The following is a 25,718-nucleotide window of genomic DNA, read 5'->3' as shown; positions in this document are numbered from 1 at the left end:
AGGAAGACACTTACTCAATGAGGAGGGAAAGCCAATAACAGAAAACGCAGAAAGTGTTAAATGCTTTTTTTGTTTCATTTTTCACTAAAAAAGTTAGCAGTGATCAGACAACTAATATCAGTTTAAATGGGGTAGAATGTGAAGCTAAAATAAGGAAAGAACATGTCAAGAATTACTTAGACAAGTTAGATGTCTTCAAGTTGGCAGGACCTGACAAAATACATCTTAGAATACTTAAGGAACTGGCTAAAGATATCCCTGAGTCATTAACAATTGTCTTTGAGAACTCCTGGAAGACAGGAGAGATCTCAGAGAAAAAGAACAAATATAGTGTCTATCTATAAACAGGGGAATAAGGACAACCCAGGGAATTATAGACCAGTCATCTTAACTTTAGTACCCAGAAAGATAGTGGTACAAGTAATCAAACAACCAATTTGCAAGCACATAGAAGATAATGTGACAAGTAACAGTCAACACAGATTTGTCAAGAAAAAATCTTGTCAAAACAACCTAATATCTTTCTTTGACACGGTAACATGACTTGTGGATCGGGGGAAGCATTTCAGTGGAGTCACATCTTACGTGGGGGTTAGGTTCTAAAGCCAGCACGTAAGGCGAAAATCGTGTATAGTCAAAAAGAGAGAGAGAGACGGAAGAATGAAAGAATAAAAAAGGAGAAAGACGACTTCAACATCATTATGCACAAACCGGAGTGCCTCAGGATGGCCAGGAGCATTGTCTACGATCAGCAACACTGTAAAGTCAAGTCCTTTCTCTTCGAGGTGCCGCTTGACCTCCGGAATGAAACATTTGTGGAACCAATCCAGAAATAATGCTGCCATCACCCAAGCCTTTTTATCTGATTGCCAGAACACAGGCAGGAGATTTTTGTTCTTGCCTTTTAGGGCACGGGGATTTGCAGCCCTGTAGAGCAAGCTCGGCTTTATTAAATGCCCAGCCGCATTGCCACAAAACACCACAGTCATACGGTCCTTAGCTGCTTTGAAGCTAGGGGCTTGTCTTTCTGATTTTGAAGTGTAAGTGCGGTTGGGCATTTTTTTTCCAGAAGAGCCCAGTCTCGTCAGCATTAAAAACTTGTTCTGGAAGATAGCCCTTTTCTTCTATGATTTTCTTTAATTGTTTGGGGTAGGCTTTTGCTGCCTCTTCATTTAATTATATATTTAATATAATCATAAATTATTTGGATAAAGGCATAGAGAATACATGCATAACGTTTGCGGATGATACCAAGCTGAGAGGGGTTGCTCGTGTTTTGGAGGACAGGATTAGAATTCAAAATTACCTTGAATAACTTCAAGACTGAGTGAGGATATGATAACAGTCTTCATTTACCTAAAAGGTTCTTATAAACAGGGTGATCAATTGTTCCCCTTGGCCACCGAGGACAGGACAAGAGGTAATGGGTTTAAATTGCAGCAAGGGAGATTTAGGTTAGATGTTAGGAAAAAACTTGCCAAACTGTAAGGGTAGTTAAGTACTGGAATAAATTTTGTAGGGAGGATGTGGAATATCTTTCACTGGAAGTTTTTAAGAACAGGTTAGACAAACATCTGTCAAGGATGGTCTAGAAAATATTTAGTCCTGCCTCAGTGCAGGGGACTGGACTAGATGACCTGTTGAGCTGCCTTCTAATCTACATTTCTATGATTTTATATGCATTCACAATTAATCAATTTATCAGTACAGGAGGCTTTATTAAAATTCAATATGTTTTCAGATAGCTAATAATAAACACAGTTGAAAATGTCAAAAATGTCTTCAGCTGTGTTCCACCTCCATTTAACATAAGAAAGTCAAGAGTAAAGAGCAGGAAAGGTGGAATTTACATTTTACACAATTTCAACAATTCTGTTATACTTATTTTGGCATGAAATATTTGCGTTACACTGTCCAGAAGAAAATAAGCTGTGGAAAATAGCTGTGAGGTCACAGCACTGAAGCATGTCAGAGTCATTGAGATTAAGGCCAGAAAGGCCCATTAGAACATCTCACCTGCCTGCCTGTCACCAACACCCACACACTAAACCCAGCAATGGAAATGAGACCAAAGTAAAGGAAACCTACAGGAGATTAGACTATTATGTGCCACAGGGAGATAACGGGGGGGACCGAGGTGCGCCAGTGCTTGAGGTTCCTTCAGTGGCAGGGAAATGCATAAATGACATATACACACATAATCCTGGCAAGAGACCTATGTGCTTAAATGGAAGCGTGTGAATACTCCCAATGAAGTCATTTGTGCTATTCATATGTCTAAAGATAAACTTATGCTAAAGTGCTTGGCTGGATCACAGCCTTGCAGGTTAGTACCCATAGAAATAGCGACCATCTGCCTTCTGGTATGTTTGGCAGTTCCCACTTCTTTCAGGGGAGCTGAATGTGCACATCTGAGAGAAGAATTTGGCCCTTAGTTCTTCAAAAGCCACTCATCAATGGTGTGGCCTCATCTGGAATACCGTGTGTGCAGTAATCGCCACCCCATCTCAAAAAGGACATGGCAGAATTCTGAGGGTGGAGGGTGGAGTGTCAGACAAGGATGATGAGAATGATTAGGGACAAGGAACAGCTCCCATAAAGAGAGAGACTGAAAAGATTGGGACTGTTTACCTTAGAAAGGAGAAGAATTAGAGGTGATGTGGTAAAAATATATGAAATAATGAATACAGTATACTCCCGATTTTCCCAATCCCCATGCTCTGAATCTCTACATTATCTGAATCCCTTCCTTGTCCCCCATGCTGGAGCCAAGAAAGACATTCAGATAATGCAGAGGTTCAGAAAACAGAACAGAGACCCCCGACTACAGGAGAGCCATCCTACTGTTGAATGGCTCCTGCAACAGCGCAGGGAGGCCTCTGCAGCCCTGCTGTCCTGTGAGAGAGTGAGTGGGGCTATGATGGCAGAGCTGCTGCAGGGCTGGTGACACCTGGCAGGTGCCAGGTGCAGGGTAGACTCTCTGCAGGCTCCGCTCTGGCCCGCCAGGACTGCAGCCTCTTTCCCCCACACTCCCACGCCTTGTCCCTGCAATATTTGAGACGGCAGGAGTGGCAGCACAGGGAGCCCTGGGCAGCCCTGCTGTTATGGAAATGAGTGAATGGGGGCCATGAGAGCAGAGCTGCAGAGGGCTCCCTGAACTGCTGCTCCTGCCCTCTTGATTATCCAAGCTCCTGACTAGCTGAACAATATCCATGGCCTGCATGCTAATTGGATAATTGGGAATATGCTGTAGATGGAGAAGATCGTTAGGAAACTTCCCTTATCCCTATCTCATAACATAAGAACAAGGAGACATTCAATAAAATTGAAAGGTGGCAAATTCAAAACTGATTAAAGGACATCTTTCTTTTTACATGTAATTAAACTGTGGAACTCATTGCCACAGGGTGTCACTGAGATCAAGAAATGAGCAAGAGTCAAAGAGGGATTGGATGTTCATAGAGATAACACAAATACCCAGATTTTTAAGAATTTATGCCAACAAGAAACAAATTGGAAGGGAGATAAAAACTCAAATTTCAGGAGTTAAGGCAACTGCTAATTATCATCAGTTAGAATCAGACCTACATGGGGGGCAGATGCCTCCTGTGGGTTTCTTCTATCTTCCTCTGAAGCATCTAGTCCTGGCCTTTGTCACAGACAGGTTTCTGGACTAAATGGAGCATGGGAATGGACCACGCTGGAAACTGCCATGTACCTATTATTTCCTTACATACCAATACCTCCAGCTTCTTAACAATTTTTCTCATTCTTCTCTGAATTCCATCAAGAAAGTAGAAATTTTTGCTAGTAAAATAATAATAATAATAATAATAAAATGATCTGGGTACCTAACAGCATTCTAAATGTGGGCCCATTCAGAAGAGTTGTGCTCCTAAATATTCAGTTCAGAGGCAAAATGCCTTTTTTGGCTGAAGTAATGCATTACAAGTTCACTCAATCTTTTAAAGCATTTCTGTTCTCCATGTACTCTACACTACTACCAATGAGTAATGGTTTCAGATTATTTTTCTCCAGATATATCAATGCACATTTTTCCAGGTTGTTATTGACTTCTCAGTATTTCTAGTCTCTCTAGATGTCTGTATGCTGTTTATATCTGGCTTAACTGTTGGCTGCAACATCTCTCCGTTTGCTGTGGTGTACTGATTTTCATTAAGATGATGTCTCCAAACTCATTAAAACTCATTCAGATTTTTAGTAAATGCTAAATAAGGCCAGACATAGGACCATTCCTTACAGTCCCTGACCAGCCAACTCACCCTAACTCAACAGATTGCATGAGGGCAGAATCTTGTGTTTATTGTCCTTCAGCTCCATTTGACAGTGCTTTTATCCAAGCTATCGTGAATGAATTTTCTTAAATAAAATTTTGAGAGACACCATATTGGATGATTTACTAACACCCATCTGTATTATTAACCAGAAGCTGTTGCTCCATAGCTAAAGTATAGTCACTTTCCCATTATTAGACTGATATTCAAACACCCAGTCCAAGGACAAAGGAGGAAATGGGATGCTGGGTTATGGACAGGGTACGAACAAAGTCTCTTTTCCATGCTGTAAACATTTTGCACCACTATAATAAAAACAATGCCTGCAAATCAAAATTTAGGGGATCTAGCCTGATTCCCACTGTTATCCAGCCCTTCAGAGCTCTGGCCTCATCCAAATTACACCACCCAGCTACATTTAATATTCTATTCTTAAAGAGATGGAGCCGAATTATTCTCTCTGTTGTACCATTATAAGCCTCATAACTCCATTTACTTCAGTGGTGTTTCTCCAGATTTACATCATGGAAACTGAGAGCAGAATTCATCTCTGTCTCTTTAGGTTTACTCGTTCTTTGTTATATCTTGGCTCTGCATCACTATCTCGATGAAGCTTGTCTTCTGTTATGAAATGATGGTGAAAATACTTTGGTAGCAATATGGTTTTCTGAATTTTCTTATGGGGAATATGCCATCCTTAAGAGCCATCTTCTCTACAGCTGACCAAAACATCCATAAATGAAAAGATTCATTTTCTTTTTTCCCCTACATTAAACAGCAGCAACAACAAAAAACAAATCTGCTGTTCTGATGTTTAAAGATTCTTCAGAGCCATATCCCCACCCTGCCAGCAGACAAATATGTCATCTCTATATCAAAGATATACTGGTGATTTCAAAGTTGCTGAGCTCACTGCTTTAGAATAATTTGCTAAGCATATTGTTATAAATGATGTTCTCAAACTGACCTTGGTGTGACATTGTGCGCTCGAGAATGGTGTCTATCTAATTAAATAGGTGAAGTAAAGATGAAATGGGTGAATGCAGGTTGTGAACTTTTGCCTCAATAATGTCCTTGGTTTATTGAATGGAACATTGTTGCACTTTTCTGCTATTATTTTTTTTTGGTCTGATTCTTTATTAATGCTCCTTGATCACAGAATAGATTTTAATTTAGTAAGACTTACAATTTTAAACGACTCCACACTTACAACAGTAGTTCTCAAAACTTCATTCTTGAGATGCACAAAAGGGTAAATAGATTTATGCCAATGTAATGCTGACAGACCCCAGTCGTTGGCAGGCAGGATCAAACCTGAGACCTCTGGAGCTTAGTGCATGAGCCTCTACAGCATGAGCTAAAAGCCAACCAATTGTTACCTAAGGCAGTAGAGCAAACTCATTAATCTCTCTCTTTAAGTGGTCTCAGTGCCACTAGATGGGACAAAACACCACACCTAGAAGGTATGTAAGTTAAATACTTCCCCTAGCTGAGGAAGTGCACCCTGAACTTCACAGACTTCCCAGTTGAAATCCCAGATGAGCCCCCACTTGTAACGCCAACAGACTCTGGCTGTTGGAGGGCAAGATCGAACCGGGGATCTCTGGAGCTTAGTGCATGAGCCTCTACCGCATGAGCTAAAAGCCAACTGACTGTTAGCTAGGGCTGTAGAGCAGACTCGTTTTATATCTCTCTCTAAGAAGTCTCAGTGCCACTACATGGAACAGAATACCAAGAGGTGTGTAGGTTACACCAGATCTATTCAGACCAAATAATAAATTATGGAAAAGGTTGAACCCACTTCTTGGTGTGTATTATTAATTTTGGCCCAACGACAGGTGTTTCAGGCAATACAGAACTAACCTCAGAATTCACTAAAGCATAGGGCCTGTCTACTTAGGTAAACTGATAGGCACTGCTGTAGTGGAATAATTATTTCTCTGTAGCTATGCTGGTCAATTTCCCCATGTAGACAAGCCCATAAACACAAAGAGGAAAGTCCAGCCTCCCACATGGAAGCCTAGTCACTATGGGCCAAATCCTGGCCCCACTCACGAAAAAGCGGGGGAAAATGGGCTCTGCTAGCAGAATGAATGCCAGGATTGTGCAGGATGAAATCTTGCTTCCCCAAGCTGGCAGTAAGGCTTGAGGTATCAGTGTACAGTAGGCATACCTACAATTATCTATAATTCTGGGAGAGTCCAATGTGCCCTGTGATATTCTCCATCTGTGTATAAATAGGCAATTCTGCTAGAAATGGTACCATCTTTCAAAGTAATTTACAATTATAAGGAGATGATATATTGTGGATGGGCTGTGATGGATTTTACAAGGTACATGGAAAAGAACAGGACATGGTATGCTGCTTTGCACTCTCCGAGGCATGTGCCCCCCCAGTGTAGGGGCCCCCGTTACATCAACGTTCCTCCTCTGTCCCAGCACAGCAGGATACAGTCACCCTGGATGAATCCTCCACTACCTGGTCCTCCCCTATGGTGATACACAATGGGCCAGACTCTGATCTCAGGTTTTACCAGGGTGAATCCAGAGAAACTCCAATGACTTAAATGGGATGACTCCAGATTTATGTTGTGGTCACTGAGTTCAAAACATGTTGCCAGATGAGTAGAGTTGGAGACAGAATAGAAGCTTTAATTTTGAATTCTTTTTATCAGTCTATGTATGTGGGACATTAATATCACTTAAAACATTTTTGCCTTTCAAATTTAGAGCTATGGCTCAGTACAGTGTATTACATAATATACACATTTAGTGCTCAACACTTACAGATGGAAGAATTCTTCCTTTAGCTGCAGAGCCACTCAAATTATTTCAGTACAATGGTCTTTATTTTCAAAATGCTTAACATAATACAAAGATGCACAGCTGTCACAACAGTCAAACAAACCAAAGTGATAAGAAAGGTTTGCTGCTTACCCCTGTCTGTGTCATAAAGGAAGACAAAACGGTTCCATTCATAATGATCCAGCAGACTTAGGAGAGCTCCCCGTAAAGATGGTCGCAGCTGCAGCACAAACTGGCTCTCACCCTCTGTGGGGAAACTTGGCGTGATGAGGGAGATGTGCAAGGCGCTGCAGAATGAGGTCAAGGTATGTACTGATCTCTTATCATACAGTCCAAAAATGGCAAAAACTCCTCTAGAGTACTGAGAGCAAACTGCAAGAGAACAAAACACACTTCAACTAGTAACAAAACCTTTAAACAAACACATTTTATATATTATATATATATATATATATATAAATTTCCAGCATTTATATATGAAATTTCTTATTTATTTGGTCTTATTTATTTAAATGTATGTAAGCAACCTCAATTTTGATATGGATTTGTTTTTGAAACAAAACAGCACCAAACCTTGATTATAAATGATAATTTATCTCTAGCTTTTTGTGCTAATTAAAACAGCATGTATGAATTAAATAAGAAATTAACATTTTGCATTCAAAGGAAAGGTCAATCTGCAGTATCTTAGGTTGTGAATGATATGCCTATTATTATGAACTGCATGTCATTCTACCTATATTTTTCACTGATCTATATCAATTCTTTAGGCAACTCTGAGCATTTGTTTTATTCTAAATGGAAAAGGAGGTTGTGCTTTGCGGCAGTCTTCCTTTCTTCCCCCCCTCCTCCCATCATATCAATTTCACTGTAAGCAGAAGTTCATTGTAACCAAAAAATGCAACTTACGCACTGTGAATTGAAATAATTTAGGACTTTTATTCTCCTTCTCCATAAATTGAGCCATTCTCTACATTACAGCCTCATCCTTACATATGGTGAATAGCAACTTACTCCATGAATGCTTCCATTGACTTGTTAGTTCACTTCTAGAAAAAGGTACTAACTCAGCAAAAGTAAGGGCATCGGACTCTTGACCAAAATCATCTCTCTCTATGCTCTGCCAACATATGAATGAGAGACAAACGATGTTCAATGTATAGTCTGATTTGCTGATAGGCCCTCTCAGGGCCAAAAGCAAAGCCCACTGAAGTCAACTGAAAGACTCTCATTGACGTCAACAGACTTTGGATCAGGCCATTAATGATCCATGCACATGAAGGGACATGGCTAGTGAGATGAAGGCAACTGGGGCACTAAGGGAGTTAGCTAGCAGAGTTTGCCAGTGAAGGAAAGCAGGGAGTTAGAGTTGTCTGTTGTTGTTTTTTCCTTTCCTTAATGTGCAGGTACTCAACAAGGGAGAACCCGCAAAGGGAGAAAAACTGTGTGTGGCTCTGCCACCACGGCTAATTCTTCCTCTGCCTGCACCTACAGTGCCCCCTGCTGGATGGAGGATGCTAGCTGAGTACAGCAGTACCACAGAAGGAAGGATAACTGGCTGCTCTGTAAGGAATAGAGTGGCTGCTGGCCGCCTTACGCAGAAGATAGTGCTCTGACCCCCACCTGTGTGGTCAAGAAGAGATATGCTTTACTGGCAATCAGGAGGTAAGGAGCAGATCCCAATGGCTGAGGAGAAGGAGCCACCTGCATTCAAGGTTGGGAGGCTCATGGCCACCTCACCGAAAAGGAGAAGGTGTAAGGCACTGGTGGTCGGGGACTCCCTTCTGAGAGCGACAGAGACATCCATCTGCCAACCTGACATGATGTCCTGGGAGGCACAGTGCATGCCTGGAGCCAGCATCCAAAATGTTATGGAAAGGTTGCTAAGGCTCATCCATCCCTCTGATCACTACCCCACGCTTCTCCTCCATGTGGGCACTCATAGTATTGCCACTTATGACCCTGAGGAGATCAGCAATTACTACAGGGCTCTGGGATCAATTCAGGGGTCCTGAATTCTGGTCCATCCTCCTGGTTGAGGGTAAAGACCCAGGCAGGGATATGTGCATCCTAGAGATGAATGCATAGCTGTGCAAGATGGTGATGACAGGAGGATTTTGGTTTCCTTGACCATGGGATGTTACAGGAAGGTGGTTTGCTGGGAAGAGACGGGGTCCACCTGAACAAAAAGGGGAAAAGCAACTTCATGCACCAACTCACCAATCTAATGAGGAGGGCTTTAAGCTCAGTTCAAAGGGGGCAGGTGTATGCTTTCTACTTAGTGGGGAAGGAGAGCTAATAACTAATGACATCAATAAGGCTGAGGTGTTTAATGCCTATTTTGCTTCAGTCTTCACTGAAAATGATGATGTTGACCAGATACTCAATACAATTAAATATTAACACGGGGGAAGGAATGCAAGCCAAAATAAGGAAAGAACAGGTTAAAGAATATTTAGATAAGTTAAATTGGCAGGGCCTGTTGAAATTCTTCCTATGTTGCATAAGGAACTAGCTGAAGCAATCTTGAAACTTTAAGCAATTATCTCTGAGAACTTATGGATGATGTGTGAGGTCCCAGAGAACTGGAAAAGGGCAAACATATTTAAGAAAGGGGAAAAAAGAGGGCCTGGGGAATTGTAAATCAGTCAGCCTAAACTTTGATTCCTGGAAAGAACTGGAATAAAATATTAAACAATCATTTTGTAAGCACCTAGAGGAAAATAAGGTTGGTTATAAGGAATAGCCAGCATGGAATTGTTAAGAACAAATCATAATAAATCAACATAATTTTGTTCTTTGACAGGATTACTGGCCTACTGGATTGGAAGAAGCAGTAGATGTGACATATCTTGATTTTTGTAAGGCTCTTGACAGAGTCTCACATAATATTCTCATAAGCAATAAGGACAATGAGGTCTAGATGAAATTACTATAAGGTGGGTGCACAACTGGTTGAAAGACCATACTCAGAGTAATTATCAATGGTTCTTTATCAACCTGGGAGGGCGTATTTAGTGGGATCCCATGGGGCGTATCTAGCGGAGTCCCGTGGTGGGTTGGATACTATTCTGTATTTTCATTAATGACTTGGATAATAGAGTGGATAGCATGCTCATAACATTTGCAAATGACACCAAGCTGGGAAAGGTTGCAAGCACTTTGGAGGACAGGATTAAAATTCAAAACAATCTTGACAAATTAAAGAACTGGTTTGAATTTAACAAGATGACATTCAACAAAGATAAGTGAAAGTCTTTGAATTTAGGAAGAAAAAATCAAATGCACACCTACAAAATGGGCAACAAATTAGCTAGGTGGTAGTACTTTTGAAGAGGATCTGAGGATTACAGTGGATCACAAATTGAATATGAGTCAGCAATGGGATGCAGTTATGATAAAGGGGAATACCATTCTGGGTCTATTAACAGGAGTGTTGTATGTAAAACATGAGAGGTAATTGTCCTGATCTACTCAGTACTGGTGAGGCCTCAGCTTCAGTATTGTGTCCATTTCTGGGTACCACACTTTAGGAAAGATGTGGACAAATTGGAGAGCAACAAAAATTATAAAGTTTAGAAAACCTGACCTATGAGGAAAGGTTAGCACACTGGACATGTTTAGTCTTGAAAAAAGAAGACTGAGAGGGGACCTGACAACAGTCTTCAAATATGTTAAGGGCTGTTATAAAGAAGATGCTGATCAACTGTTTTCCATGTCCACTGAACGTCCCATGAAGCAATGGGCTGAATTTGCAGCAAGGGAGATTTAGGTTAGATATTAAGAAAAACTTTCTAACTATAAGGGGAAATAAATTCTGGAATAGCTTTCCCAGGAAGGTTGTGGAATTTCCTTCATTAGAGGTTTTAAGAACATGTTGGACAAACACCTATCAATGATGGTGTCAAGTATCAGGGGGTAGCCATGTTAGTCTGTATCCACAAAAACAACAAGGAGTCCAGTGGCACCTTAAAGACTAACAGATTTATTTGAGCATAAGCTTTCTTGGGTAAAAACCCCACTTCTTCAGATGCATAAAGTGAAAATTACAGCTGCAGACATAAATATACTGACACATCAATGATGGTGTTCACTTGGTCTAGTAATTTTACTTGGTCCTGCCTCAGCACAGGGGGCTGGACTTGATGACCTTTTGAGGTCCCTTCCAACCCTAAATTTCTAGGATTCTATGAAAACAGTCCATGCAGCTACTTTCTCTGGAAAATAGTTCTTCACTAGCAATTTATTACAGTCAAAATGAATAATTTCCTACTCTTGAATTATAAGAAAAAACAATGTACTGTAACTTATACATAATCATTAACGTTGTTATATGTCCCAAAATCACAGAAGTTACAGAAGGGAACAATCAATTAGACCAGCAAGTCCATTTTTCAGTAGTATATGCTCAAGTATTTTTCTGTGCTGTATAAACAAACCTTTGTTTCTTACATGGACATTGAAAGAGCAAATACTCATGATAGTATGCAGGAATTAGGTAGGAGTATTCTTGCTGCCTTCAATGTCTTCTATGCTTCAGAAGCCACCAGAACTGAGAGAGAGAGAGAGTGTGTGTGTGTATTTTGAAATAATTTCCAAAGCACTAAAAATATTTTTTCTTCAGTGCTGTACAGTATTTGTTCTGGATTCTTCAGTTCAATGGGACTGATTCTGCTAGTGTACATGTGAAGTAGCTCCATTAAAAGAAATGAGTGTAAAAAATGGAGTTTCGCCAGTGAAAAACCCATGTAAACAGAAAGAAGAATTGCCAGCTCAGAAAAATGTGTAAGTATAATGCCCAGCTCAGTGATCGTCCCCAGCTCAGTGATCGTCCACCACCCCCCCACCCTCTCTCGGTCTTGGTTGGGGTTTTTAGGTTCTAATGCAATACAAATAATAAATAAAATAAATAAATAAAATATAATAATTATAATAATAATAAAAATGAGACTCAGGTCTTATTTTTACACCGTTTTTCAATGCAGGCTACACAAAGTCCTTGGAAGGGGCACACAAGATCCACTCCCCTTCCGATTCACAACTCCACTCTCTCGGCATCTCATTGAGCTTTATAACCACAGCAATGGGGAAGATTGGTTCTCACACCATTTGCCTCGCCAAGGCTGTGATGCTTTATGACTGGAGATTACCATTTGTATCATCGCTACTACCATTGTTATACAATTGCAACAACTCTTATACAAAGCATATCAAGGAAGGCATCATGGGAAAGTTACAGTCTATCAAATATGATTATCCTGGTTAAATCTATGTATTGTCTTTGTATCTAAAGTTACGAATTCTGGCTATGTATCTGTATTTCAAATGTGTCTGCTCCTGGGAGACAGCTCACAGATAGCTATCTAGCTTTGATGTAAATTCTATGTGTTGATGGCCCATTAAGGAATCTCCAGTCTCACACTGGGCTATAGAAGAAACTCATCCCATGGAGATAGCTCTTCATGGGGATGCCTCAGACAACAAGGGGCCAATGGCCACCCCCTGAGATTTAGCAAGCCATGTAAAGACATGTGATATGCTCATGTGACCCTGTACTCCATCTTGGGCCAGTAACTTTTCACAAACATGGTCTGTGAGCTTTGTTTGGGACAGTAAAATCCCATGAACATGGCACAGGATATGAAAGGATCCCTGAGACATCTCCATTTTGTCTTCATTTTCTGCTTCATTTCTCTGGACTGGATTTCTAACAAGGAAGTTGTGAACAAGAAACAATGACCCTCAATCTGTCTGAGTGATTCTAGAGAGATTTTTGCCCGATGGCAGATTATTCCATCATGGCTACAAACCTGATATACGAACTTTGCAATCACTTGTATGTATATGATTCCTTAACCATTTATAGCGCTCTTTTTCTTTTCCTTTCTTTTCTTAATAAACCGTTAGATTTTAGTTACTAAAGGATTGACATCAGCATGTTAATGGGTAAGATCTGAGTTATATATTAACCTGGTTAAATCGTTGATCCCTTGGGATTGGAAGAACTCTATATCGGATGAAACTGGTTTTCAGTAACCACCTATGGGATGGTTCACTAACTACACATGGGAGCATTAACTTGAGAAAAGGACATTCTTTGAAACAATATTTTTATAATTGTTTTGCCTTGATACGGCAGAGCTCCCTATTAAAATTTCTGAACACATCTGTGTTTATTTTTCATATCTTTTTCTTTTCTAACCTCTCTGTTTTCTTCATCATATCCCTTCACCCCAATTGAACGGATCCTTCTGGAACATGATTTCTGCTTCTGGTATCAGATATATGAACAATGAAGCTACAGAATATATGCTAAGTGGGCTAATTTCATCCCTGGTTTAAACTCCATTTGCCTCAAGGTTATACCACGTAAAAATTTGGCACATTACTTCAAAAATATGCTTGGCCTGTGGGCTGGTTTAGGATAACTAATCCTAAAGTATATTGCTACAATCTAATATTTAACAAATACCCACTGTACTAAGACTGCCCTAATGAGGGACCTTCATCAATTAAATGGATATAAAAAGGATAGGAACATAATAGAGAAAAATGGTGTCACAGAGAAAATGGGCAGATGAAACCCTTATACCTCCTTGAGGACTAGTCTAATGTCTTATGCTTTGAGGATGAGAGTACCCTGGTCTGAAACGGCTCAAGAAGAAAGGTGAAATGGGTAAACTGGGGACAGAAGAAGGGAATTTAATGTTTTTAACTTACTTACATGTTTATTAATTGTGTTTAATAAAATGTATGCCTATCATAATCCTGAACATTTTGCTGTTATGCTCAATTCCTTCCCTCCACCCTTTGTCCTTGTCTTTTATATTATATACTCTCCAGGACAGGACATGGATCTTCCTCTGAACATGGAAAATTCCTCGCTCTTTTTTGGGTGCCACCTCAACTAAATACATAAATAATAATAATACAGTAAAACAATAATAATAATGATAATGCTGGGCAGGGAAGGGCTAAATTAAGATGTCTTTGCCAAAAAAGTAAATTGAATAACACATATTTGACCTACCAAAGTTTTACCTCCTACAATGTAACTTCATTCAGTAGATAAGGCATTGGATTGGAAATCAGAGCTAGATTCTATTCCCACCTCTGCCACTGACCTACTTTGTGACCTGAAGCAAGTCATTTCACATCTGTTTCATCTTCCACTCTCTGTCTGCCTTGTCTATTTAGATTATAAATAGTTCAGAATAGGTTCAGTATTTTCATATGTGTTTGTACAATGTTTAACAAACTGAGCCACCTATCTCAGTTGGGAACTGTATGTGCTACTGTAATATAGTTTATTAATAACATTTATTGTTATTAATAAATTATTAATAAATGTAATATTTTGTGGACTATGCCTTATAATTCTGTGGTTAAAGCCCTGATCCTACACCTACTTAAACATTAGAACATAAGAACAGCCATACTGGGTCAGAGCAAAGGTCCATCTGCCCAGTATCCTGTCTTCCGATAGTGGCCAATGCCAGGTGCCCCAGAGGGAATGAACAGAATAGGTAATCATCAAGTGATCCATCCCCTGTCACCCATTCCCAGCTTCTGGCAAACAGAGGCTAGGGACACCATCCCTGCCCATCCTGGCTAATAGCCATTAATGGAGCGATCCTCCATGAATTTATCTAGTTCTTTTTTGTAACATTTATTTAACTAGGTACGTCAATTGTCCCTGTCAGGTCAACGGCACTACCCATGCACATTAAGTTAAACATATGCTTAAGTGTTACAGGAACACATCCTTAGGAAGTGCTACTTAAAGATCAGTATATGGACTGACAACAGTTCTTTTCACCAAAATGTTAGGTCTCAAAAATTCACATGAATATCTTTTACATTTAACCCAGAGCAATACACCTCATGCAACTATAACTTCACTCCATGAATGGCTTACCAGCTCATTTAAACATACTCTCTTAGGAACAATGAAACCCTCAGTTTAGTGTGCCAGATCATATGGTAATTTCGAAAGTGAAGTTTTATTTACATAAGTGCAGATGTGAGAACATATTGCAAAGCAAGCAACAAATGTGTTACATAGTTTAATTATTAAGTGTCCACAGCTAATTCTTGTGGATTATCTCTGAAAGACTATTTCTATTCAGACAATTCATGAAGTAGTTAAAACTTACAATGCATTAATTGTATATTGAATAGAAATGGAAATTGAATTAGCTGCAAAATTAGATTTTAATAGAAAAAAAATGTACCATCAATTTGAACATTGTAATATGGTATTTTGTCTAAATTATATAGACAATTTATGTAAAAGTGTCTATACTGGGTGATATCTAGGGGAACAGGAAAGGAGGGGCCCTCCCACGTGTGCAGACACTGATGTGATCAGATGGCTGAAGCCCTGCTCACCCTTGGTAAGGGAGCAAAATCCACTCCCTCACTACAGCACAAACTGGAGAAAATTCTGAACATGATCCACAGCCCATTGAAATCAATGGGAATTTTTCCACTGACATCAATGGGCTATGGAACTGGCCTTCTGTTAAGCTCCTCTCAGACAGATGTCTCTCCCCTCCTACAGCTGTGTGTAGCAGGTTTTTTTGTGGTGAGGCAACAAGACAAATGGTTATCATAAGTGCTGACAACTCATATTTCCATCTGAAGAATTCAAAGCAAGTTAGATTTTCCTAAATTTCTGTGAAGAAAATTGCATCAACCTTAAAGCACTTTGACAGAAACATTTTGTATGTACAACTGCAAATAATTTTAATTCAAGGAGATACTTTTACACAAGGAAACATTTTCCACTGAGTCTATTTTTAAAATTACTTGATAGAACGACTTTCTCTCTAAGATGTGCTTCAGCTCTTCTACTTAGTAGAACCACTCTGCTCATGAAATTTATATTTGTTGAATGCTGAATATTTTATTTATTTTATAGTTTTGTCTGCAATAACCCATTATCTTTGGGCCCTTGCATTGCAGTTCTGGGCCTACACCTTTTGCTCATGCTGCGAAAGCTCGTTCTTTTCGGGCATCTCCCATAGAGATCAAACATGCAACATATATCTGCCATATCCTGCATGACTAAAAACATATCTTACATGGTAGAGAGGCTATTCTAATTTTTGAAAACTGACCAAAATATTAGATCCTAGGGCCTCACCCTTAGGGCTTTTCTAACTCAATGGAGTTTGTAATGAAAGTTACAACAGAGATGGACTCCTGTGTCCACACAGAGCCCCAGTGAAGAAAATGGGACTCCTCCAGGGCTCAGGGTCCACTTGCATCTTTTAATAACATAAGAACGGCCACAATGGTTCAGATCAATGCTTCAGCTAGCCTAGTATCCTATCTTCTGACAGTGGCCATATACTTCATAGGGAGTGAACAGAATGGGTAATTATTGAGTGATCCATCCATTGTTGTCCAGGCCCAGCTTCGCGCAGTTGAAGGCTTAGGGACATCCGGAACATCGGGTTGCATCTATGACCATCTTGGTTAATAGCCATTGATGGACCTATCCTCCATGAATTTCTCTGAGTCTTTTAGAGACTAACCAATTTATTTGAGCATGAGCTTTCGTGAGCTACAGCTCACTTCATCAGATGCATACCGTGGAAACTGCAGCAGACTTTATATATACACAGAGAATATGAAACAATACCTCTCTGTGTATATATAAAGTCTGCTGCAGTTTCCACGGTATACATCTGATGAAGTGAGCTGTAGCTCTTATTCTCTGTGTATATATAAAGTCTGCTGCAGTTTCCACGGTATACATCTGATGAAGTGAGCTGTAGCTCACGAAAGCTCATGCTCAAATAAATTGGTTAGTCTCTAAGGTGCTACAAGTACTCCTTTTCTTTTTGCGAATACAGACTAACACGGCTGTTACTCTGAAATCTGAGTCTTTTCTGAACCTACTTATGCTTTTGGCCTTCACAACATCTCATGGCAACAAGCTCCACAGGTTGTGTTTTATGTGAAGAAGTACTTCCTTTTGTTTGTCTTAAACCTGCTGCCTATTAATTTCATTAGGTGACCTCTGGTTCTTGTATTTACCCCTTCACATAACACTTCCCTATTCACTTTCTCACACCATCCCTGATTTTATAGACCTCTATCATATATCCTTTTAGTCATCTCTTTTCTAATCTGAACATCCCTAGTGTTTTTATTCTGTCCTTGTATGGAAGCTGTTCCATACCCTTAATCATTTTTGTTATTCTTCTCTGCACCTTTTCCAATCCGAAGATATCTTTTTTGGAGATGGAGCGACCAGAACTGCATGTAGTAGTCAAGGTGTGGGTATATCATGGATTTATATAGTGGCATTATAACATTTTACGTTTTACTATCTATCCTTTTCCTAATGGTTCCTAACATTGTTAGCTTTTTGACAGCCATTGCATATTGAGTGGATGTTTTTAAAGAGAACTATCCCCAGTGAATCCAAGATCTCTTTCTCGAGTAGTAAAAGTTAATTTATATCCCATCATCATTTTGTATGTATAGTGGGGCTTATGTTTTCTAATGTGCATTACTTTGCATTTATCAACATTGAATTTCATCTGCCATTTTGTCAGCCAGTCACCAGTTTTGTGAGATCCCTTTGTAAGTCTTCACAGTCAGCTTTGGACTTAACTATCTTGAGTAATTTTGTATTGTCTGCAAATTTTGCCAACTCACTGTTCACCCACTTTTCCAGATTATTTATGAATGCTGAACAGTACACATGTCCCATACAGATCCCTGGGACCCTATTATTAAGCCTATATCCACTGTGAAAACAGACCATTTATTCCTACCCTTTGTTTCCAATCTTTTAAGCAGTCACTGATCCATGAGAGGACCTTCCTTCTCATCCCATAACTGCTTACTTTGCTTGACAGCCTTTGGTGAGGGACCTTGTCAGAGGATTTCTGAAAGTCCAAGTACAATATGTCATCTGGATCACCCTTGTCCACATGCTTGTTGACACCTTCAGAGAACTGTAGTAGATTGGTGAGGCATGATTTCCCTTTAAACAAACTGTGTTGTCTCTTCCCCAACATACCGTGTTTATCTACGTGTTTGATAATTCTGTTCTTTACTATAATTTCAATCAATTTGCCTGGTACTGAAGTTAGACTTTCTGGCCTGCAATTGCCGGGATCACCTCCGAAGATTTTAAAAAATGACTGGTGTTACATTATCTACCCCTCCAGTCCTCTGGTTTAGAGGCTGATTTAAATGAGAGGTAACACACCACAGTTAGTCATTTTGCAATTTCATATTTGAGGGTCCTTCAGAACTCTGTAGTGAATACTTGCAGCACTGGAACCAAAAAAAATACCATACACACATTTTACTGCAGATCAGAGGTGAAATACTGGTCCCATTGAAGTGAATGGTAAAACTCCTGTTGATTTCAATAGAGCCAGATTTCATCCCAAAAGTATAGTGCTAATTTAGGACCTGTGGTGCTCTGACCTCTTACAAAACGATGAGTACCCTCTCAACTCCCATGCTGAGTAAAAGTATCAAAACTGCATGAACAAGGTTCACCATGAACACAGGACAAATCTTGAGATACAATTAGTTTGACGGTTTATTTGTATTATGTGTCATGAGAACTTGGACATTGCTCTCAGAACTGATCTATTTCATTGTGTGATATGTCATTTCCTTCAATCTATATTCAAACTTCAGGGAACAATAACAAGAAAAATTAACAGCATTTCTCTGCAGCATTTGCTTCTGACAAAAAGAGTGCAAGCTTTTATAAAATCTGCCTCCACATCCCATTTTTTAATGAAACAGAACAAAGAGAAGTCTGTATTTTGTTTTAAGAAGTAATTCTTTAATGTCTAATTCTCTACAAAGTCAGCTTTCCTGTTTCCTTTTATCCTGAAAAGGCAGAAAATAGGCTCTTTTCACTTTTTTCCTGCTTTCAAAACATCAGTGCTATTTAAAGTAGAAGGGCTTCTTATGAACTCTGTAGTTGATTCTCATAAAATAGCATTTTAAACATAGCAACTTAATCACAGGCTTTTCTTAGTCAAAGAAAAAACTACTTATAATTAAAAAAAAAATCCCCAGCAATTTCTATGTATTTGGAGAGTCACAATTATGTGAATGCTGCAGTTCTTCTGCCAGGCAAAACTACCAATGACTGGAATTTACTGAATGTAGTGGAAGTTTTGAAAGCAGGAAGACCACACTGACCAGTCGCTGGGATTTTATTTTTGTCTTCCCAGGCCGGTGAGTTTGCACACAGGTTTACGTCACTCAACTGCTGGATTGTTCTCTGCTGTGCATTATTGTTTCATCCAATCTAGTGTTAATGTCTTCTAGAGCTGGAATTTCTACCACTTTCCTCCTTCAATCACTACTCCACTGCCTAATAGGTCTTGCTGTTGGAAAGAGTCCTCTAATATTCAGCCTAAATTCTTATTCAGTTATATTCACTTGATTACCCCTACTGACCACTGTATAACATTCCTCGCTCCTTTGTGTTTACCTTCAAATACTTGTAGGCTGTCGGGACCTGATTCATTCAGAGATGGATTTCAATGGGAGCACTCATGTACTTGAAGTTAAACATGTGTTCAAGGTAGGGCTGTCAAGCTATTAAAAATAAATTGTAATTAATCGCACGACTAATCATACTGTTAAATAGATTATCATATATTTAAATATTTTTGGATGTTTTCTACATTTTCAAATATATTTATTTCAATTACAATGCAGAATACAAAGTGTACAGTGCTCACTTTATATTTATTTTTGATTACAAGTACTTGCACTGTAAAAAAACCCAAAAGAAATCATATTTTTCAATTCACCTAATACAAGTACTGTAGTGAAATCTCTATCATGAAAGTTGAACTTACAAATGTAGATTTATGCACAGAAAAGCTGCATTCAAAAACAAAACAATGTAGAGCCTGCAAGTCCACTCAGTGCTACTTCTTGTTCAGCCAATCGCTCAGATAAACAAGCTTGTTTACATTTTCAGGAGATAATGCTGCCCGCTTCTTGTTTACAATGTCACCTGAAAGTGAGAACAGGTGTTCTCATGGCACTGTTGTAGGTGGCATCACATGATATTTATGTGCTAAAGATTCATATGTCCCTTCATACTTCAACCACCATTCCAGCGGACATACGTCCATGATGATGATGGGTTCTGCTCAATAACAATCCAAAGTAGTGCGGACCGATGCATGTTCATTTTCATCATCTGAGTCAGATTCCACCAGCAGAAGGTTGATTTTCTTTTTTGGTGGTTCAGGTCCTGTAGTTTCCACATAAGAGTGTTGCTCTTTAAAGACTTCTGAAAGCATGATCCACACCTAGGAGTTTGGAAGCACTTCAGATTCTTAAACCTTGGGTCGAGTGCAGTAGCTAACTTTAGAAATTTCACATTGGTATCTTCTCTGCATTTTGTCAAATCTGCATGAAGAGTTTTTAAAATGAACAATATGTGCTGGTTCATCATCCAAGACTGCTATAAAAGGAAATATATAGCAGAATGAAGGTAAAACAGAGCAGGGGACATACAATTTTCCCCTGAGGAGTTCAGTCACAAATTTAATTAACGAGCATCATCAGCATGGAAGCATGTCCTCTGGAATGGTGGCCAAAGCATGAAGGGGCATATGAATGTTTAGCCTATCTGGCACATAAATACCTTGAAACGCTGGCTACGAAAGTTCCATGCAAATGCCTGTTCTTACTTTCTGGTGACATTGTAAATAAGAAGAGGGCAGCATTACCTCCTGTAAATGTAAACAAACTTGTTTGTCTTAGTGATTGGCTGAACAAGACGTAGGACTGAATGGACTTGTAGGCTCTGAAGTTTTACATTGTTTTGTTTTTGAGTTCGGTTATGTAACAAAATAAAATCTACATTTGTAAGTTGTACTTTCATGAGAAAGAGCTTGCACAACAGTACTTGTATTAGGTGAATTAAAAATTGTATTTCTTTTGTTTATCATTTTTACAGTGTAAATATTTGTAATCAAACATAATATACACTGATTTCAGTTACAACACAGAATACATTATATATATGAAAATGTAGAAAAATCAAAAATATTTAATAAATTTCAATTGGTATTCTACTGTTTAGTGCGATTAAAACTGTGATTAATCGCAATTAAAAAATTAATTTCTTGAGTTAATCACATGAGTTAACTGCGATTAATAGACAGCCCTAGTTTAAGGGTTTTGCTGAATGAGGCCTTCATCTTTTATCTTCACTGAATATCTTGCAGCCCCCTAAACATTTTTGTGGCTCTTATCTGAACTCCCTGCAATTTGTAAGTGTCTCTCTGAGACCAGATCTGAAAACAATATTCCAGGTACTGTACACAGAGAGACTAATTTCAGCTTGTCCCGTGATGCCTATGTACATTAACACTAAAATTGCACTTTTGTTTTGGCTGCTACATGTCCCTGCAAATTCATGTTTAAATTTGTTGTCCACTATCACCTCTAAATTTTTTTCAGCATTACTGCTCTCCAGCTTTCCCCCTCCCAGCAAACGTGTGGAGCTTGCAGTTTTCCAAACTGAATCACATTGTTATTTTCTAATCATGTTTTTAATTTCTCTTGGTCCCTTTTTAATATTCCTCTGAACTCACTGCAAATTTAATATAATCTGTGAATTTCCATGTCATAATATTAAGACAGGAACATGATTTACTTCTATTTAAATTGTATAAGATTCACATGTATTTAGAAACCAATCTAATGTCTATGGAAATCTTTTGATTTTACAGTAACATCTTGTTAATCTCATTCAGCGTAGGCAGGCAGAACACAATTTGGGAAAAGTTTCAGGGTAGCAACCGTGTTACTCTGTATTCGTAAGAAGAAAAGGAGTATTTGTGGCACCTCATGAAAGTTTATGCTCAAATAAATTTGTTAGTCTGTAAGGTGTCACAAGTACTCCTTTTCAATTTGGGAAAAGTTATCTATTTTTCAATGGTAAAAATAGAGAAGTTCCTTTGTTTTTGTTTTGAAAAACAAAAATGCTTAAAAAAATCTGTTCTTGTTAATGAGGAACGGAATGTATCCCTGTTGAAAGACCAGTAAAGTCAACTGCCATCCTCCAGACAATGTAGGTTAGAAAAGCATATTAAAACACTTAACTCTTATATAGAATCATAGAACTGGAAGGGACCTTGAGTGGTCATCTAATCCAGTCCCCTGCACTCAATGCAGTACTAAGTATTATATGTTGGGCATTATCAAATTTATCTAATAATTTAAACAATTTAAATTTACAGCCAGTTACACTTGATCACATTTTAGAAAACTGTATAATTTGGTTAAACTGACATTTAAATGTCAAGTACTTTTTCTGCATGTCCTTTCCCATGATTGCTGACTTGCAAGAAATGTGTCTAATTAAATGACTGAAAGAGTTTGGAGTCTAATTTCTCCTCCACAGCAATTAATTATGATGTCACAAAACTATATGATGACATTGTAGCTGTGAAAGAATTAGGCTAGTGAGGAGAGAGGAAAACAGTGGTGGGGAAGGATTCTTGACCTGAAGGGAAAAATATTACAGTACCAAACGAGATATAAAAGCAGAATTCTTTCTTCTGCCTACTGCATCCTGTTCTGTTTTTTTTAATTGGAAGACCAAAGCAGCTGCTGGCAATAAAAGGACATAGGGCTGTTGTGAAGAAGCCCCAAAATCAAGAGTATTCTAAAAGCAACAGGGAATTTCACGGATCAAAACACATGAAGTGGAAAATGTATCTACGTGCAAATGATTTCTTAAGTATATTATTAATTATTTGCCTTGTTGTAGCACCTAGAAGCCCAAGTCATAGCCAAGGATCTCATTGCACTAGGTGAGATACAAAGAACAAAAAGATGGTCCTTGCCCCAATTTTCAACCCAGTTACCTGTGTTCCAAATTACAAATAAAAGAATCAAGGTACAAAATGAATGAGACAAAATGGGGGGCCACAATGGTGAAAGGAGTGAAATACTTTAACATCACTATTCCAGACTCTCATTTTTAACCTCACTGGGTAACCTATAACTTTACACAACTGCCAACATAAGGATGGACACATGCATGGCGCTTCTTGGCAGAAAAGTAGTTCGTGGGAGAGAGGACTTTTTTCTCTAGAAAACTATGAAATTTGATCAATGCCAGTTGTGACAATATTTTTTTTATTTACAATATTCTATATTCTTGACTTGCCTGGGGCCAGGATTTTAGCCAGGGAATTTTTCCTGAGGAAGGGCTGAATAAGAACTGCTCAGTTTGGCCCAATGTTTTCTAATTAGGTTGTGCTAGTTCAGTCATTGTGTTTATTGCATGATTTGGAGGACTCATTTGAGAAAACATCAATAAAGTCATACATAAAATTGTTTAGCGCTCCTACCCCATGCAACTTATTGAAAGGTTGCAGTTATCACTGATCAGAGTTATTTTTTTTAAAAATTATGTGCTAGTTGGAGTGTAATGATATGTTGTGTTTTACTTCAGTCTGTTTTTTAATATATAAAGTGTGACTGTATTCTGAAAAGTGACACTAATAATAGCAAATTAATGGGAGGTTGGGTTGTTTATTTTTACAGCTGGCGCTGCAAACCTGGGATCTTAGCATTAAGATGGATTCTTTCCTTCTTGTACATCACCACCAGTAATAAAGCCAAATTATGCTCCCAATTATATCTGTGCAATTCCATCATCACATGTGTGTGACCTCATTGTTTTCTTTACTTTTAGAATTCCTTCCCTATTCCTTATATTAGACATGACCAGAGTAAAGTTGAAAATAGTATTGTTAGAGAGACAGATTGTCTAAGTACACGGTTGGGAGCCAGTGAATTCTAAATTCCTAAATTTTTATACTAGCTCTCACATCAATTTCCTTTAGCTATGGACAAGTCACTTAGCTTCTCTGTTTCCCATCTGTAAATCAGAGATTATAATGCTTAACTACCTCACAGAGGTGTTAGTGTTTGTAAAGAGTCTTGAAGATGAACTATATAAGTATTTATTCCAAGTAACAATATAAGTATCTTTATTACTGGCCCATTTGGCAGGAATCCTTCAGCGTCTTGGGTTTTTTAAAATAATTTTATTCAGAACTCAAGCCTCCCTTGAGTGTAGATGGCTTGTTTAGTCTTTATTTCATGGAAGAAAAGCATATCTAAATGTCTGGGTCTGTCCTGTTTTTCCAGGCCTTAGTTCGCTAGGATAATTTTTTTTCCCCTGAGTTTTAGTTAGTTTAGACATCACTCAGAGATTTTCTTTCTTTCCACTATGTTGAATTATTGTTCCATTCTGTAGACTCAGTTGTTCCAATGATCTGGCTTCACTGACATTTTTCCCCACATTTTGCAGCTTGTCTCTTCTCCCAAGATAATGCAATGATCATAGCTAAGGGATTCTTCAGACATGTAGGCTCTACTTACCATGGACACATCATGTCAAAACAACATCAGGGAACTGCACTGTGTGGAGGACCAAAAGATGAGGGCTTAAGGTCTGTGCTATCATTTCCCTCCCCCTCCCCCGAACTGTGCCTTTAGATTGGTTCCTCTGTTATTTTTTAAAAGGTAGCAGAGCCTCCACAATTGTGCCAGTAGGAACCAAGCATAAGACAGCCTCGAGATACTAAAATGAAATGATCGGCATGCCATACTGGAGCTGTACCTTTGACTGGTTTCCTTTTTTGTCACCAAACTGTATCTTCAAACCTGGGGAAAATAATAGTTTGTTTTTTCTTTTTCTACACAAAACATCTCTCCATAGCTCTAGGTCCCACACAGTAATTAAACATTACAAATAGAAATACAATTCAGAATACATAACATAAATGAACTACCCAACCAAGGTGAGTCAGCGTGAAGACAGCTTACACCCAAAATAGAATAATGACCATCCTCTTCCACTGCCACTAACCCTCAATCCACTTTCTTTTCAAAAGACTGTGCAAATTCTTTTCCCTCAGAGTGCCCACAAGGTTAATGAATTCAGGCTCTAATTCACTGACTTGGGGTGCAGGTTTCAGAGTCAAAAACCTGTGTGGCGCATGCCCTTTCAGGAGTCCCCTCCCTTAAAATGAGGATTGAGGATAACTCTTTAAATAATTTTTTCCTTCATTTTCCACCTACCTCAGGCTACCATGAGTCAAACTGGTACTGGATACCTAACACTGGTTTATTTCAAACACAGACAAATTTCCATTGCAAAACTGGATAGGTGTTAGCTCAGATGTATTTTTATTTTTGGTTCTTTAAAAACAAAAAAAGTTTGAAACTTTGACTAAGACGTAACTATTACTTGAATGCATCACAACACAAAAGCACAGGACACCTTTGAAATGTAGGTGTTGTTGGAAGTCTGACAAGTAAGGATGGGACAGTTAGAGTCAGAGTTTTAGGTCAGAAGGGACCACCAGATCATCTAGTTTGACCTCTTGTATGTCACAGGCCACAGCACCCGCACACTCAATCCACCAACCAAAATTAGACCAAAATATAACAGCCAACAGAAGAATAGATTATTATGTAAAAAGAAAAGGAGTGCTTGTGGCACCTTAGAGACTAATCAATTTATTCGAGCATAAGCTTTCGTGAGCTACAGCTCACTTCATCGGATGCGTATAA

At 38.8% G+C, this 25,718-nt stretch overlaps 1 protein-coding gene across 11 annotated transcripts in view; it reads right to left on the bottom strand.

Annotated features, from left to right (window-relative positions):
• The window catches only part of GRIA4 (glutamate ionotropic receptor AMPA type subunit 4), a 283,762-nt gene that overhangs the window by 168,293 nt on the left and 89,751 nt on the right, over positions 1-25,718 (bottom strand). For all 11 annotated transcript variants that reach the window (XR_007355785.2, XM_048844283.2, XM_075127061.1 and 8 more), the window contains one exon: positions 7,233-7,472. Coding sequence is in view for 10 of the 11 variants with exons in the window: in XM_048844283.2 (XP_048700240.1) it covers positions 7,233-7,472 (240 nt within the window). In the remaining variant the exon portion in view is untranslated. The remainder of the gene's footprint in view (positions 1-7,232; positions 7,473-25,718) is intronic.

Source organism: Caretta caretta, chromosome 1 (assembly GCF_965140235.1).
Source record: "Caretta caretta isolate rCarCar2 chromosome 1, rCarCar1.hap1, whole genome shotgun sequence".
NCBI classification, from domain to species: Eukaryota; Metazoa; Chordata; order Testudines; family Cheloniidae; genus Caretta; species Caretta caretta.
The sequence above is the reverse complement of the archived record's forward strand: the minus strand, read 5'-3'. Positions and strand labels throughout refer to the sequence as shown.